General features: G+C 38.0%; 1 protein-coding gene across 4 annotated transcripts in view; it reads left to right on the top strand.

The window, feature by feature from the left end:
• Positions 1 to 18,121, top strand: part of SIK2 (salt inducible kinase 2) — a 122,536-nt gene that overhangs the window by 67,152 nt on the left and 37,263 nt on the right. For all 4 annotated transcript variants that reach the window (XR_009601930.3, XR_009601931.3, XM_060604660.3 and 1 more), the window contains one exon: positions 14,565 to 14,726. Coding sequence is in view for 2 of the 4 variants with exons in the window: in XM_060604660.3 (XP_060460643.1) it covers positions 14,565 to 14,726 (162 nt within the window). In the remaining 2 variants the exon portion in view is untranslated. The remainder of the gene's footprint in view (positions 1 to 14,564; positions 14,727 to 18,121) is intronic.

The raw sequence follows: 18,121 nt of genomic DNA, 5'->3' as shown, positions 1-18,121 counted from the left end.
TTGAATACTGCCCAAATAGAACCATTTACCTTTGATCTTTCCAGTGGGCTTCTTGGATCTGTTTTCTTCTGGCTTCTGGCAGTCATTTCCCACCTGGGATTCTGTCCTCTCTGCCTTGCTGCTAAATGAGTAACAGTTTCAGAGCTTCCACTCCAGTACATCTAACTTCTCTCCAGTCCTAAAATAAGTGCCCTAGGGAATTTTGTGCCAGAAATTACAGGGGAAGAGATGAGTCAAAAATAAACCAAGGGGGAACTGTATACTTCAAAATGGTTAAGATGGTAAATTTTATGTGTATTTTACCTCAATAAATTTTTTTAATAAATAAACCAAGGGGAAATTTGAAGTGACATCCAGTGATATTCATTGAAATATTAATACTGAATTAAAATGCAACCTTAGAAGTGATATTAAGTATTTTAAGTTATATTAGGTATATTTAGAAACTGAAGCCTACAAAGATTAAGTGATTTGCATAAGAGCTGAGAATAGAGCCCAGCATTTTCAGCGTTAGTCCGTGTCTTTTCGGAGCTCTCTTCTTTAATTACTCCCTTGACCTAGGAGTTAGCCATAATTAACGCCTGTGTCAATTCTATCTTCCTTGGAACTGAATCATACTTTGTTCTTCAGAACTGTGTCCAACCAGTTGTCCCCCTTTCGCAGTAGTTAACCTTGAAATTGGAGGCAGTGGGTAAGTTTAGGTGCTGGGTAAACTGGCTTAGAAAAAGTGATCAAGTGACCTCCCTCTGAAAAGAAACCAGACTAGTCTTTTTACATCATCCTACATAATAGAGGCAACAATCAATATAGTTTACATGAGCACTTACCCAGTTATTCAAGGCCAATAATAAGGTTGTTTAATACCTGAAGATGTCATCCAGATGTACAAAAATAATAAGTGTATGTTTAATAAAGAACACAAAATATCACATAAATTGTTAAAAACATTCAAAAGATTTCTTTGTGAAAGTGCACTTCATTTTATAGCTGAGCAAGCCTCTCTTTTCTAATATTGGAAATTTTATCACTCTAATTCTGCTGCAGTAACGTTACATGACAACTCTACAGTTCGGTGTTCTACATCAACAAGTTTTTTTTGTTTTTTTGTTGTTTTTTTTTTTTTTTTTTTTTTTTTTTTTTAAGTAAACTTCACACCACACTTGGGCTCAAGAGTCACATGCTCTACTGATTGAGCCAGCCAGGCACCCAGCAAATATTTTATTATCTGTGGGTCAACTGGGGTGGCTCTGTTTCAGACTGTAGGTTGAGTTCAGATCTGTTCCACGCGTCTCTCATTCTGGGGCTTGTCATGGGAGATCTCAACAAGAGATCAAGTCAAACTACACATACTCCCCATGAGCAAGACCAAAAACAATAGGGTAAGGATATACCTCAGCTCTGCTACTGGGAGGCATTGCAGAGTCAAACAACAGAGGGTATGGATAGATGATCCTGTTGCGGGGCGGAGGGAGTAAAGGAATGGGAACAAAAAGCTACAGAAACATTTCAACCTTGTAATGTCAGTTACCGAATCAACTGTCCTCTTTGATCTCTGTATAGTTGAACAGACGACTGGGGTCTTACTTTTTTCCAATTAACCCTTCCCTTTGACTGTTACTCTTTCTCCCCTATGACAAGTGACTTCACAGTATCATTATTACTTACTGGGTGGGAGGGACCCCAAGAAACGTCAGTCAAGCCACTGGCTGATAAATTAACAGGCTTTTCCGAACTTGCTTACCCAGGAAACTTGATTTGCTCTTTAACTTAATTGCAAAAGCTTCATTGACATAATTATTCTTACTTTGTATAGCTTAATCTACATTCTTGAGTTCTCTATGCCCATTTTTTTTAACCTCTTGCCTTTTTTTTTTGTATTTGAGTACAATTGACCTACAATGTTACATTAATTTCAGGTGTGCCACAATGATTCAACATGTCTATACACTATATTAAGCTCACCATAAATGTAGCTACCATCTGTCACCATGCAGTGCTATTACAATCTCATTGATTATATTCTCTATGCTGTACCTTTTATTCCTTTGACTTATTCCACAACTGGAAGCCTCTATCTCCCACCCGCCTTCACCCATTTTACCTGTCTCCCCACTTCCCTCCCTCTACATCTGTGCCTTTTTCTGAATTAACCAATTCTTCCTAGCTTCATTGTTTTCCACTGTCATTCTTCTGAAGAACTTAATGAAAAGAGAAATATATCTGCTCTTGGATTTATGAATGAATGATGACAATGTCTTAATTCTCAAATGTTTGCTAAAAGTATATCATTAGAGGGCATATATGTATAGAAATCAAAATATTAAAATTAACAGATATGTTTCCTTCATCATCATGTTATTCTCCAAATTTGGCATTTCATTCCTAATTCCTAAAAATTATATGGTTTTGTAAATGATGGTATGTTCTTTGAACTGTATTTCTTTCCTTCTTAAGAAATAATTACATATCAAAGTAGCTATCTGGATGTATTTATCTGTGTAAAAAATGTGTTAGAAGTGTGACCAGATTGCATTTATAAATATTATCATAACACTACCATAAATTGAGTAAATAGCACACAACATCAGTAGTTCAGCTTAGAATGACTCATTTATCAGTCCAGTCATCTTCATTACTAAGAAATAATTCACAACAGACTTTGAGGTCTTGTAGAGATGATAAAAATAGGTGGAATGAAAATACCTGTTTAGGGAATTGTCTGGAATGTTGATTGCCATCATATGACATCATCATCTGGTAGTATTAAATTTGACTCTGGCCACTTTTCTAGGCTATTCAGTTGACATAATTTTTTTAAATTACTACCTAAAAAACAGTTCTAGGACAGTTAATGAAATGTTACTGCATACATTGAAATCAGTAAGAAAACCCAGCTATCATTCTGAAATTATATTAACAAGAGTTTATGTTTCAGACAGTATCTCATCTTATGTCTGTAAACCAGTATTGCCTCATGACATCTTTCTATTCTTGTCTTGAAGGGCTGATTAACGTTTTTTAGTATTTAACCTAATTTTCTTACGTGTACTGTGAACCTGTTCGCATTAGGGACTGAATTTTATTTTCATGTGGCTGGCGTATCAGCTAGCAATCAGGACCATTCCCATAGCAGTGCTTAAATTTTTTGTGTAAATTTTCGCTCAGTGGAACTTAAAGTTTATTAACATAGAGTTCACAGTTTCCGATTATTTTCCAGTGCTTTTAAAATGTAAATTAGATCGGGTCCCTCACCTACTTAAAATCATTCAGTGGTTTCCCAGTATTGTAAAATAGACTCTTGGTCCTTGGGCTTCTAAATTCTTGCAGAGCATGACTTCCACTTGTCAGTCCACCGTTGGCCTTCCCCCCTTCCTGGCTCTTCTGCTTTAGCCTCATTGGTGGCCTTTTGGCTTCATGGGTGTGCTCCAGCTGTTCTTTGAGTGCTTTTCTCCCCAGTTGAAATAATACCTTCTCATAAAGGCGTCTCCAGGTCACCTGTCTACAGTGGCCTACCCCAGATACTTTCCAGCTGATCACCTTATTTCCCTGCAATGTATTATGCTGTGGAATTATCATTTTTATGTGTCTACTTACTTATTATTGTCTCTTCCCCCCAAACAGAAGTTTCAGGAGGGCAAAGGTTGAGCATAGTGGCTGACACAAAGAAGTCACTCAGATACTTGTTGAATGAATAAGTAAAAGGATGTCTGTTAACACTTGAAACTCACCATAAATATAAGCATTCTTCCTTAATTTGATTAAGGAAGGGAGAGAGAGCGTTGTGTTTCGATGCTGACCTGAAGAGAATCAGTATTGTTGAAGGCCCACATAGTTGTATCCTACTGTGCTCATTATTCTTTTCTAACTAATTTTATTCTGATTCATAACTGAATGATGTGTGTGTATGCTTTTAAAGATCTGTACAGGACTTCAGAAAGTGTACTAAAAATCATGTTCTTTCTACATGCTTATTTTTACAGCTCTTCTTGTTTGATTTGCCCTATTAAATATATGAAAATTGCAAATGCAAGTTTTCTCTAATGCATATTTCATGTTGTAACTACTAGACTTTTATTGGACACTGCAGACAGCATACTTTCATGCCACAGGATAAAGAAATTGCTGTGTGTGGACTGAAGCCAATAGGATAGATGTGGAAAGAAAACATTTCTAACAGGTTTTTTGCCATTAAGTTAGAATTCATGTGTGGAGCAGTTTAAGGTATAAGCTTTCCACAAAGAACAAAACTTGAAGTTTGTTACTAAGAACTCTTGAGTCGCCCAAGGCTTAAATAGTTTGTCTAAGGTCATACAGCGGTTAGAAGTAAACAGCATTCAAAATCAGGCTTCTCCGACTCTAGAACTTATTTCTGGTATTTTTTGCAATCTCTGTAGGTCCAAGGAAATGAGATATTTATTTTATTTATATATTTCATTAAAGGTATGAAAAATTTGTTTAAGTCCTCTGTCTGATATCCATTACTGTCATCAGTATTGCAACCTATTTGGCTTCTCTGTGGGGGTTATAAACGATTTTAGAGAAGTTTGATATATTTGCTTTTAATTTTTGCTGAAAAGTTGAACATGTAGGTACAGAAGTCAATTGTCAGTAATCTTTAAAATTGTAAACTGTGTAACTAAAACCTCCCTTGACTTTTCAGAAGACTGTGGTTTGCTTCAGTAGTTCCACTAGGTTTGAAGAACTGATTCAGTCTAACAGATGCAAACAGTCTAATGTAGGGAAATTGCTGAAAGCACAACTAAATTGCCAGAGTATATATCACAAGCAACAATTTCCTTTAATTTTTGTCAAACACACAATTTGAAATGATTGTGTACTTAAAAAAGCAAACACAAAAGCAAAATGTTTAAAAATCTTCAGTTTCGTATTCTATTCATAAGTTGTCTCAAGGTTAAAAGTTTAATGTAATTTTAATATTAGAAGTAATATTGTAGTCTAATATTTAACATTAGTATAGCGCATGTCATCCTAATTCAATATAGACCATATACCTAGTCCATTTTCTATCAGTGTTTACAATGTAAGGTGGTACATATGTTAATGTGTTAAAACCTTTTTCAGGTTTTTATTTTATTTTTTGTGTCTTCCTTTCTTAGTTACATTTTATCCAAGAGTTATTGGTTAGAACAAGCACAACCTAAGTTGACAAAGATCAGAGTCCTGATCTCTGGTGAGATAGAGTTTTATTTTACAATGACATTTTGTACTAATTAGAGGCAAGACATGTTAGAGAAAAAGATGAGGATAATTTGGATATGGGGATTGAAAATAATGAATCTTCAAAACATTTTGAAGGAAACAAATAACCAGTTCTGATTATGTTATTGGAGTGTCAGGGTTCATAGTGGTCATATTCCTGAAAACAAGTTTTCTCTTCAAAGTTAGTAAAAAGAAATGTGAATTCTTTGCAGATTTATGGGTTTGAAACCACTGACCAGGATTTAATTATCTGAGGTGGGTTGTTTTTTTAAGGCTAGTTAAACCAAAAATATTAAATTGTCATCAGCCCTTTTACTTCCAGATTATAAATCAGTGAAATTACAAATTAAGTCCTGTTAATATAACATTATATATTTAATTGCATAGCTTATCAATCTTTTTGGACCATTACTCAGATCCAGCTTTAAGGAATCCTAATAATTTCTGACTGAAGAATTTTAAGCTTAAAGGTAGTAATCAAAAGATTCAGACATCCCCGAAATTTAAGGAAACTCAACTGGCTGGGTTTCTTCACCTTGATAAGATGCTGGGAAAGCTACCCCTTGTTCCTGGGGGAAGAGATGGGATGAGATACCAGTCGGGGGGGGGGGGGGGGGAGTTGGTGGATGGTGGTACTGTTGTGGGGGGTGGTGATAGTTACAGTGACTTAGAAGGGTGGTAATGAAATTCATAAAAAGAAAGATGAGCTCAGTCATAATAACACTGCAGTAACAAAGAAAATCTATGTAGATACACAATTGAGTAATTGTTGAAAGGTCAGATGTGCTTGGCAAATCTGGAGGTGATTTTTATAAAAATTCTAATCGATAAATGAAATCCCCCAAGGCAGAGTTCTTAATCTTAATTAAACTTGAGATTTTATAGACCCCCCCCCTTGAAAATGCATATAGAATTGTATATGTATATTTTATGTCAGTATAATTTTTATTAGTTTCTCAGTAGGATCTATGAGCAGAAGGTCTCATGCCAGAATGTTAAGACATACCTTTGGGGCGCCTGGGTGGCTCAGTCGGTTAAGCGTCCGACTTCAGCTCAGGTCACGATCTCGCGGTCCGTGAGTTCGAGCCCCGCATCGGGCTCTGGGTTGATGGCTCAGAGCCTGGAGCCTGCTTCCGATTCTGTGTCTCCCTCTCTCTCTGCCCCTCCCCTGTTCATGCTCTGTCTCTCTCTGTCTCAAAAATAAATAAACGTTAAAAAAAAAAAAATTAAAAAAAAAAAAAAAAGACATACCTTTGCTGGAGTGACTAAAGAGGTACCCTTGAGATTGGCACCAAGTGAGAAGAGTGTGAAAGGGAACTAACATTATCCAACTAAAGAATAAGGCAGTTCAAAGGTGATCTGCAAGGAGGGGATAGTTTAGATTAATTCTGTGAGGAACGGTGTACAGAAAAAGGCAAAGGGCCAGAATTAGACTGTGGTAGTTATATGTGGTTAGAAGAGAAAAGTCAATTAGCGAAAGAAATGGAGAAAAACTATAAACAGAAAATCAATGTTTATTTTGGAAACCAGTTAAGTGTAAAATATAATTGAAAGGTCATAAAAGATGAGAACTGAGGAAAGGTAATTGGCTTTGGCCTAGAGAAGTTGCTGGTGACTTTAAACCTATGTCAGTAGAGTGGGAAACAAATCCTAATACAAGGGGCTTTCAGGTAGCTAGTAGTTGGGAAAGGAAGGTAGCCTTAGTCAACCCCTGATAACATAACAATACAATAACAACAACAGTAGCAATCATAGCTGATATAATAGCAGCTAACATTATTGAACCTGTGTGTGCCAGGCACCATGAAGAGGGTTTTTTCTTTTTTAAATTGCTTTTTTCATGTAATCTTCACATGACCTTGTGAGGTGTTCTATTCTATTATTGTTATCCCCATTTTGGGATTAGCAAATGGAGGTGGAGGTGGGGAGTTAAGTAACTCAAGGTCACATAGCAAATGTGAAGACAGAATTTGAACTGAAGCAGCCTGACTCATGAGCCTTCATTCTTAGCACTGTATTGGTAAATACTAGAAGTACCTGCATTGATGTAAAAGGAATATGGAAGATGTGTGTACTGCTATAAAAAGAAAAAGAAAAAGGATAAATGTTTTTGTGTAAAAAGTGGGGAGAATATTTGCACATAACAAGTGAAACAGAAAGAGTAAACAAAAATTAATAAAAATAGTTACCTTTAGGCAGAGGAAGGGAGGGAACAGAATGGAAACAAGACTTCTTGGACTGTATCTTATTGTATCATTTTAAATATCAGGTGAGTGTTTTTACATGTTCAAAAATAAACGGAGAAATATACCACAAAGAGATAGCTTTTCAAATAACTTTAATTTTTTTTTTTTTACGTTTATTTATTTTTGAGACAGAGAGAGACAGAGCATGAACGGGGGAGGGGCAGAGAGAGAGGGAGACACAGAATCAGAAGCAGGCTCCAGGCTTTGAGCCATCAGCCCAGAGCCCGACGCGGGGCTCGAACTCACGGACCGTGAGATAGTGACCTGAGCTGAAGTCGGACGCTTAACCGACTGAGCCACCCAGGCGCCCCTCAAATAACTTTAAAACATAGTTGTTGGACTATGCATCCTTAGGACAATATAATCTCAAGATAAAAAGAAATGCAAAGAAATTTGAACGTGTAAATTTTATCCATTAACTTTATTGTTAGTAGCTGTTTTGAGATTATTTCATGTATAATATAGGATAAAACAAGTAATTAATGTTAAGAAACAGGATCTTTTTGGGCACCTGGGTGGCTCAGTTGGTTGAGCGACTGACTCTTGATTTTGGCTCAGATCGTGACCCCAGGATTGTGGGATTGAGCCCTGTGTTGGACTCTGCATTGAGCATGGATCCTGCTTAAGATTTTTTGTCTCTCTCCCTCTGCCTCTCTTGAGCCCTGCTTGTGCTTGCTCTAAAACTTAAATTCTTATAAAGAAATAGGATCTTTTATATAAGAAAAGAAGAAATATACATATAAAAATCAAAGACAAGTAATTCCTATAATGGTAAATTTGAAATGGAGTGAAGTCATTTTTTTTTTTTATATTTAAAAGTGTTTATTTTTAGTTCCGTCCCTGAAAAGTTTTAGAAATGATGCCAACCCTGCCATAAAAAGCATCCTGAGCACCCAGGTACTATTCCCCAGTAAAAAGAACCAAGGCTTCTTGGAAAAATGACTGATTCCAGGTTTGGGGCAGGAACTGTTCCAGTTATGCATGAGATGTTTTTATTATGCCAGAAAGTAACAAAGGCAATGAACATTTCTGTGGTCATGTTAACAAAACAAAACAGCGTTCTCACTAGTCAAAGATGAAAAAATTGAGCATCGAAAAGAATAATACTTGGGGCACTTGGGTTGCTCAGTCGGTTGAGCGTCCCACTTTGGCTCAGGTCAAGATCTTGTGGTTTATGAGTTTGAGCCCCATGTCGGGCTCTGTGCTGACGGCTCGGAGCTTGGAGCCTGCTTCAGATTCTCTGTCTCCTTCTCTCTCTGCCCCTTCCCTGCTCATGCTCTGTCTCTATCTCTAAAAAATAAATAAACATTTTTAAAAAATTAAAAAAAGAATAATACTGTAGTTAATTGAAACAAATTGAGTATATAAAAGTAAAAAAAAAAAAAAAAAGGAATCCATGCACCATTATAATACTTAAGAGAATCATAAAATAGAAGAAGAAAAAATTAAAAACAAACAGACCTACGAATCTTAATAGTTATCATTGGAGGTAGCTAGTGTGCCAACCCCTTACTCTGGAAATTGGTACTTAAGGAGGAAGAATTAAGCATTCATCCCTCCTGACCTATTTTATAGTTCAGGATAACCAAATAGCCCTAGTTGACAACAGAGGAATTTCATTTAATAGATGTGGCAGGAATGAAGTAATTAGAAAAATCACAGTTTTGCAACCCCTAATGAAGTAACTGGTTCAGGTTCAAACACCAGTGAATACTAAAATTAGTTTTGCGGTTCTCAAAGTACAGCCCCCGTTCCGGTATCTTAGGCATCATCTGGTACTTCTGAAAAATACACAAATTCTTGGGCCCTTTCCAGCATCTACTGTATCAGAGACTCTAGAGATAGATCCTAGTGATCTGGCTTAACAAGCCTTCTAAGGGTTCTCACGTACCCTGGAGCTTATGAACCATATTAGGAAAAAGAGGGTTGAGACTCTAATTGAAGGATCAAGCAGCCACTCCCAGAATGCAGCGATCAGGCTTAGCACTCCTAAAAGCAGAATCAGATGTTATATTCCTCCAAGTTGATGCACCTATGACATATTCTTGCCATGCTCCAAAAAAATTAAACCTGAATCTATTCTGTTCTTTGAACTTGAATTCCAAATTATAGGAAATACAGGAGATAGAAGAATAAGCAATATCATGAGGAAGCAAAAGACAAATCCAGAATGTAGGATGACTGACCTAGTTTCTTTAGCAAGTGAGTGGCATAGGAAAATGGGGGGTGGGGGTAGGAAGACTGTTCCAGAAAAAAAGGATTCCAAAGACAAAATAAGCAAATGCAGAATGTACATCTTTTTTGGATCCTGATTCCAGTAAGCCAACTGAGGAGATTCAGACTGTGAATTAGATGATATTAAGGATTGTTAATTTTGTTAGGTGTGGTGATAGTATTATGGTTATGTAAGAAAATGTATTTTTTAGAGATACATACAAAAGTATTTAAGGTGAAACAAAATGATGCCAAGATTTGCTTTAGGTTACTATGGGGACAAAAAAAAAAAAAAAAAAGATGAAGCAAGTATGCAAAATGTTGATAACTTATAAGTCTGGGGGATTCATTATACTATTTACTTTCACATATGTTTGAAATTTTCATAATAAAAAATAGAAAATTTAAAAAGAAATCTACAAAAATATTTATTAGGTTCTATTTATTCCTGTGCTAGCCTTTATCACAGTGTATTATAATTGCCTATTTACTTGTCTATACCAATATTTCTCAAACTATCAGTCTTGAGAGACCAGTTTTTTAATTATCCAATTTGTCACAGACCATGATTTTTGTAAAATATGATAAAAATCAATTAGCGGGGCGCCTGGGTGGCTCAGTCGGTTAAGCGTCCGACTTCGGCTCAGGTCATGATCTCGCGGTTGGTGAGTTCAAGCCCCGCGTCGGGCTCTGTGCTGACAGTTCAGAGCCTGGAGTCTGTTTCAGATTCTGTGTCTCCCTCTCTCTCTGACCCTCCCCCGTTCATGCTCTGTCTCTCTCTGTCTCAAAAATAAATAAATGTTAAAAAAAAAAATTTTTTTTTTTTTAAAATCAATTACCATAAAAGCAAAATGGGAGAAAGGATATACAAAATATAACTGTAAAAAGTTTTATTGTTAAAGTCAACATAGAAAGTTAATTTCACTTAATCAGGACAAATGTAAAATAGAAAAAATAATTTTTTAAACTGTGCCCATTTACCAAAAATACACATATAGGCAATTAGTGTGGAGAATTGCTGTTACACTTAAAATTTTGTTGTGTAACTGGGGTGCCTGGATAGCTCTGTTGATTAAGCATCTGACTTCAGCTCAGGTCATGATCTCACAGTTTGTGAGTTCAAGCCCAGGCTCTGTGCTGATAGCTCAGAGCCTGGAGTTCTGTGTCTCCCTCTCTCTCTGCCCCTCCACCGTCCCTGCTTGCTTGCTCGCTCGCTCGCACTCTCTCTCAAAAATAAATGAACATTAAAAAATTTTTTTAATTAAAAAAAACAATTTTGTTCTGTAGCCATAATTAGGTATTAAGTTTTTAATGTAAAACATGTTACCTAGAGGACCATGTGTATTAATTTGAGCTTGGATTGATAACAATGCCCCTCACTGAGGAGGATGAGGTATATACCTAAACTAATATTATTTCAGCCACAGGTTTATACCTCTGTTACATCTGTTACTGATTTCTCAGCAGAAGGTACAGTTTTCAGTTTTCACTACAGAAATCATACAGAATAAGGAAGGTCATAGATATGATGTAATACTTGCTGAGATTTTCACTTACAGGGTGAACATACCAACCTCTTTAAACAGGAAGTCTCTTCATCTCTGGAAAATGGGTGTTGTCATTTTTCTCACAGTGTGTTACAGACTTATTGACCTGTGAAGATTCTGGCTTTACATGGTGATTTTAGGTTCAGGTAGACTATACCTGCCCCTCTCCCCCCAGACTGTCCCTTTCCTGCCTGGCTTCAAAGCTTTTCTTCCCCTTTTGGCCACGGTAGTATTAATTTGAACTGATCACTTCTAAAAATAGTCAGTACTCTAGATTTGTGTTTCCCAGGACTCATTTTTTTTTTAATTTTTTTTTAATGTTTATTTATTTTTGAGAGAGACAGAGAAAGAATGTGAGTGGGTTAGGGGCAGAGAGAGAGGGAGACACAGAATCGGAAGCAGGCTCCAGGCTCCGAGCTGTCAGCACAGAGCCCACCGTGGGGCTCGAGCTCACGAGCTGCGAGATCATGACCTGAGCCAAAGTTGGACGCTCAACCGACTGAGCCACCCAGGCGCCCCTCCCAGGACTCATTTTGTAATCAATAGTTGGTTGTTGTTATTTTTTCCATATACTTCTCTTTGTTCACATTGGACCTCTTGGGTTTCTCTGTGTTGCCAGAATCACAAACATTTTTTTCCATTAACTCACGTTGACTCAGCATTTTCAACAGAAAGAAATTTTGTCTATCTGAATAAATCATTTATTTATGAAAAAAATTGTCTCTTTAGAGATGCAGTTTAAGTGGCATTTGGTGTGGCATTTCAGGAAAGATAGCGCTAACTAGCCAAAAGATAATCCTACACAGAAGACATGTTGCATTCGCCTCAATCAGTTGTATTTGCCCAAGGGGCCAACCCTTCCTTACGGATTTCCCAGTTCATCCAGCATAGAAATGAGGCTCTGATTTACTCTTATGAGCAGAAAGCACATTGTCCACTTGCCAGTTTACTTAGACATAGTCACTCTGATGACAGTTTGGACATTTTGACTGAAAATTCAACATGTTCTTAAGTGAACCGTTTTTCTCTTTAGAATCACAAACGGCTATTATGCAGGCTCTGTAACGGCAGGAGGGAGATGTGATGAGCTGATCACAGCACATACAGAAGCATGTACGAAATGTCTGTTTCCATTTTTTTTTAAATTTGGGTATAGTTGACACACATTAGTTTCAGGTGTGTAACTTAGTGATTTGACAGGTTTATACATTATGCTGTGTTTACCACAAGTGTAGCTACCGTCTGTCCCATTACATAACTATTTTAGTATCATTGACGGTATTCATTATGCTGTGCCTTTTATTCCTGTGACTTAATCATTCTTCCTATCTTCCTCTCCCCTTCACCCATTCTGCCCAACTCCACACTCCCAACCTCTCTGACAACTATCAGTTTGTTCTCTGCATTTATAGGTCTGATTCTGCTGCCTTTTTTTTTTGGGGGGGGGGGGGGCGGGCTATAGCCGATGTCAGAGAAATTACCGCTTATGCTTACTTTTAGGATTTTTATGGTTTCACGTCTCACATTTAGGTCTGTCTGCTTATATTTAAAGCCTCTAACATGTATAGTACTACGATATTTTTACAACACTAATGATGATGCCACCCATCTATGATCAGACTTTAATCAGCTAAGTATTTTTAAAAACTGTACCTCTGATGTTTTGTGCATAGTATTAAAGCAGTGTGGGGAGTACAGAAGAGAATGATACGGTTCCTACCTCAGAAAGTGTAAATGAAGGTATCTTACTTTCTAACACACAGTGTGTTAGAATTAGGCTGTGTGTGTGTGTGTGTGTGTGTGTGTGTATGCACCCAAACATGCACACATGCTGAGATATTTATGGTATATGTGCAGGTAACTAAAGTATGAGACTGTGTTGTAAGTGGTAAGGAGTTCAGACTAGAGGTCATTTCTGCTTGAAGTGATGAACTGTTTAAGGGCAAGGTGGCATATGAGCAGGGTTTCGAAAGGATAGTGAGGATTTCATCAGGAGTCTAGTAAAGAAGCTTGATACGGTTTTAAAAAAATAAAAAAAAAAAAAAGAAAGTCAAAGGTTCCAGATCAGCTATTCACTTACCAGTTGTGTGAATTCAGCCAGATTACTTAATCCCTGTGACCTTCAGCTTCCTCACCTATAAGATGAAAATTAGAATAATCCTTATCCTAGAGTGTTTTTAGGAACATTAAGTGACATAAAGTGATATGAACAAGTTTTGTAAACTGTAAAATGCTGTACAAATGTTAGTTTTACAGTAAATATTGAGGATGTCATGACCCAAAGCCATGGAATCTAAGTGTCAGTAAACCACATAGCCTAGAACACAAAATGTATGAAGATGACTGAATGTTGATTTGTCCATATGATTCCTCACTTGGGAAAACAACCTTAAATCTTAGAAAAGCCTTTCAAGATTCATGCTGACCTTCTTCTGCAAAAGATCATTTTAAAAGACTTAGATTTTCAAGCGAAAATTGAACTAGCTGTAAATGTTTAGTTTTCTTGAGTTAATGTAAACATACGCAGAATTAATTCTCAGGTAAACCGCTTTAGTAGAGATTATAACACTGCACAAATATAGCTAATGTATCTTGCAAAGTGTGTGTGCTTAGAGAACATGGCTATCACGTTTGATTTAGAGGACAAGTCTTGGGTGGATCAGAGGTGCTCCACTGAACGAAACAGGGTGTGAATTATTTAAGCTACTACGTGGGATCCCTGTATCTTATGTTACAGGTGGCTTGTATAGTAACTCCATGAAATGATTATTTAAAAGAAAGATATCCCTTGTCTGATGAGATGTCAGAAAATGGATTCATGGGTGTTTTTTACAGAAATTTCTTTTTTAAATGTGGTTAGGAAAAATATTCAATAAATTTGTAAACAAAGGAGTGGAGGGAGTGCTTAGGGCATAAAACAGCATTGGGAATTATACCGTGAATATTACATCACTTACATATTGTCTTGTCTTGGGCTCTCTCTCCATTTATATGGATTCCAGTGAAATAAGATTGGAATTACTTTTCTCAAGGCAGAGAACTTGGAAAACAGCATGGTACTTGAACACTCTTACTCATTTGAAAAGCTTTTGAATACACGAAGGGGATTTAAGAGTGCACTTACCTGGATGAGCACTAAGTAATATACGGAATTTTTGAATCACTGTATTGTACACCTGAAACTAATAAAACACTGTATTTTAATCACACTGGAATTAAAATAAGTAAAGAGCTGGCTTTTTGAGGAGAAAAAAATCCTAAGTACTGATAGTGGGGATTTTTGTTAGTTTGGTTTTTGGTTTTGGTGACTAATCCTAAAATCTCTGATGTTTTCCAGACTACCTTGCTAATCATGGCCGGTTAAATGAGTCTGAGGCCAGGCGCAAATTCTGGCAAATCTTGTCTGCTGTCGATTATTGTCATGGTCGGAAGATTGTGCACCGTGATCTCAAGGCTGAAAATCTCCTGCTGGATAGCAACATGAACATCAAACTAGCAGGTAGCTGGGATGCAGCTGGCTCAAACGTGACCAGACCCGAGCCACTGCACGTGTGTGTGTGTGTGTGTGTGTGTGTGGGTGTGGGTGGGTGTGGATGCCACAGGCAGAGGTTCAGGAGCATTTCTACCAGTGACATCACGCTTTCTCAAAGTGTGTCTTCCTTATTTCGTTAGTGCTATGTGTAAGGAAAAGTAAGAGAAATATATTCATTATTAATGTACAGAGTGGCAGCACTACACCCAGGGTCTGATTTGTGGCCAGGTCCCTTGGTGTGCTATGCTGGAGGAGGTGCAGGTGTGGGAGTGTGTCAGGGGGCTGCTGGCCTGGCCAGAGAAGCAGTACAGGTTGCCGGTGACGAGCCCGGCTCTCCTGCTTAAGGCTGGTGGCTGCAGAGAGGTCACAGACAGATTAAAGACAGTGATAGGGGTCAAATGCCTTGTTCCAATACAGTAACGTTTTGATTTATAACATGGAGGCTAAGGGTAAGGATTGCCTTACTAGTTTTCCTCCTACCTTTTTCATGATTGTAAAAAGTTTTCTATTTTATACTCAGGTTTCTTTATCCACCTGGTCAAAAGTTCAGTAAATATTTATGTGTCAAGTATTTTGCTATGCTAGGTCCTGGAATACAAATCCTCTGTTTCTAGAAGTCTAGTGGAGAGAGAAAAATAATTAAAATACAATATGTTGCCCAGAAATATATGTACAAAATGCAGTAGGAATCCAGGTGAAGGAACAGCAGTCTACCTGAGAAGTCAGGGAGGCTTCACGGAGAAGGTGCTATTTGAACTTAGGCTTGAGAGAGGAATTAGAAGCTTGCCAGGAGGATAAACAGGAGTAGGATATTGCACATAGGCAGGCCGACTGTGTAAATACCACAGATAAAAGGAGAGGGAGAGAGATGGAGATTGGTGTGGTGGGGAACTGTGGCTCCATATTGGTGAGACGTGAAATCTGCAGGCCCAGGGGATCGACACAGGGGAACAGTAGGCAAAGAGCAGAATATGCAGGGTCTTGGATGCCATGAGAGGTGTCAGAGTTTGTTCTGTTGCCGTTAGGGAGCGTGACCTATCGAAAATTGTAGGCTGGGGTGGGAGTGCAGGTGGGACTGGGGTACTATGATTAGATCTGCGTGTTGAAAGGAGGTCTCTTTCTGGCAGCAGAGTGAAGATGGGTAGGAGGTGTGGGTAAGACTGAAGATAGGAAGATTGGTAAGGAATCTCAGGCAGTGGTCCAATTAAGAGAATGTGGGTCTGGGCTAGAGGTTGTAGGTGTGGGAGGGAGATTTATTTCACTTACGGTTTTGAAGAAGATAAGGGGCTTGGAACAAAAGCTCAGCAAGGTTGCAGGTAGTGTTTGTTCTAGGATTGTTCTAGGTTTGTTCCAAGATTGTTAAAGAGGGCAGAGGCACATCCGGATGAGAGGAGCTGACCGGGAAGTTACCGGCTGACTTCCTAGGTTGGATACTTGACTCCTAGGCTCAGGGAGAAAACAACAGCCTTGGTTTGTAGCATTGTGGTATAAAATAGAAGTCAAAAGCCTCTGATTTGTGCACATAACTGGTTTGTTTCTATGTCGTTTCCCATCAGTTTTTGCCTTGGGCATGTGGGGGAAAGCAAATAATTAATTTTTACTTCATGTTAATTTTAATAATTAATTTTAAATGCCAGCGTTACGTATGGTTCAGGGAGGTAATGGATTTTCCATTCTGCAGGCTATGACTTTTTTTGTAATGGGATTGCCTGAATAAGACAGTGGTTTGTTTTTTGTTTTTTTTTTTTTAAGTTAATTTGTTACATTCCCATTGTATATATATAAAGATTTGTCTTGATTTGTCTTTTTTGTTTTGAAAATGCAATCCACAGTATTGGTGTTTCCATCGTTTTTTTAATGTGCATTCACATCTCCCATTTGTGGTTTTTGTTTTTGTTTTTCTCCTTCTTCTTTTGGCCCTTCCATGCCATTCTTCTATAATGCACTTGACGGGAACGTTTTGTTTACTTCTTGAAAGCATCTCCTGCCCTCAAATTGTCCTCTTCAAACAAGGCTCTTGTTTTTTGAAGTCCTTAACTCTGTAGAAAGAAAGGGGAAACCCCTGCTTCACCATCACATTCCTTTATCACTAAAAGAAAAATTTCACGCACAAAAAAAAATACCTCCAAGGAGTTCTGGGAGTCTTTTTGGGCAGAGAAAGGTTAGTCATGTGAGTCATATGCTATAGAAATTACAGAGTGCTCTGTCACTAACATCTCAAAAGAAAATGTCAAAGTAGAACACCAAAGAAACTTGCAAACAAAATATACAGAGCACTCCTTTAAGGTCGTAACCAAATTTTGCCGGGCTATAATGTCTTCTTTAATTCTAGCCTATAATATAGGTAGGTAAACTCAGTATTTCTAATGTCATGCATTATGTGGTATTCACAGCTTGGTCTCTTTGACCTCCGAATCTGTGCTTCCTCCCCTATATCTTGTTATAGTTTCCAAGCATTATTGGTCAGTTTTTCCTCAAGGGGTTCTCGCTGAATTTAGGATTTTATCATTCAGAATTTATGCATTTAGTGTCATTGATTCCATACCTCGCAAGTGGGGACACATGCATGCTTGCATGCACACACAGTACATCTAGACACTCAAATGTCATCTTGTCCACATTTTTTTCTGTCATTCTTACCACCATTTACCCCAAATTCTAGCAAATCTTTATTAAGCCTCTACTGTGCTTGAATCCTGGAGATTCAGGTATTTCAAGAATACAACAACGACAATGCGGGGAAGTTTAACTCTGCTCTCACCCCAAGGAGTTAACCGAGAACCAAGGCTTATCTAAATATAACACAAGAAGATAATTGTTATACAGGCCCCGAGGCTAGAGGAAAGGCTAACTCTGCCTGAAGAACCAGGGAAATTATTAGCTAAGACTTGATTAAGAAGAAGACCTTTGTGGAGGGATAGGGGGAGAGAGAAGCAAGGGGTAAGGTAGGGATGGCAGCTCCAAGCAGGTGGATCAGCATGTGCAAAGGCAGGCAGGCCAAGGAATTCGAACTGTGTAGGGAAGGTGTAGACAGAACTAGTGGAATCAAAGTGTTGATGACACATGATGGGGAAAGAGTCTGGACAGGTAGGCCGACTCAGATCATGGAGAATTTTACATCCCATCAAAATTTAGATGTGTTTCAGTGCTCTTAAAGAATTTCTCCAGGATGTTTATTTTTATCCATAGATTTTATAACTTTTTTATACTCCTGCTTTCCTTTAAAAACATCATCTTGGGGCGCCTGGGTGGCTCAGTCGGTTAAGCATCCGACCTCAGCTCAGGTCACTATCTCACGGTCCGTGAGTTCGAGCCCCGCGTCGGGCTCTGGGCTGATGGCTCGGAGCCTGGAGCCTGCTTCC

The sequence above is a fragment of the Panthera onca genome, chromosome D1 (assembly GCF_046562875.1).
Source record: "Panthera onca isolate mPanOnc1 chromosome D1, mPanOnc1 haplotype 2, whole genome shotgun sequence".
Lineage (NCBI taxonomy): Eukaryota > Metazoa > Chordata > Mammalia > Carnivora > Felidae > Panthera > Panthera onca.
The sequence above is the reverse complement of the archived record's forward strand: the minus strand, read 5'-3'. Positions and strand labels throughout refer to the sequence as shown.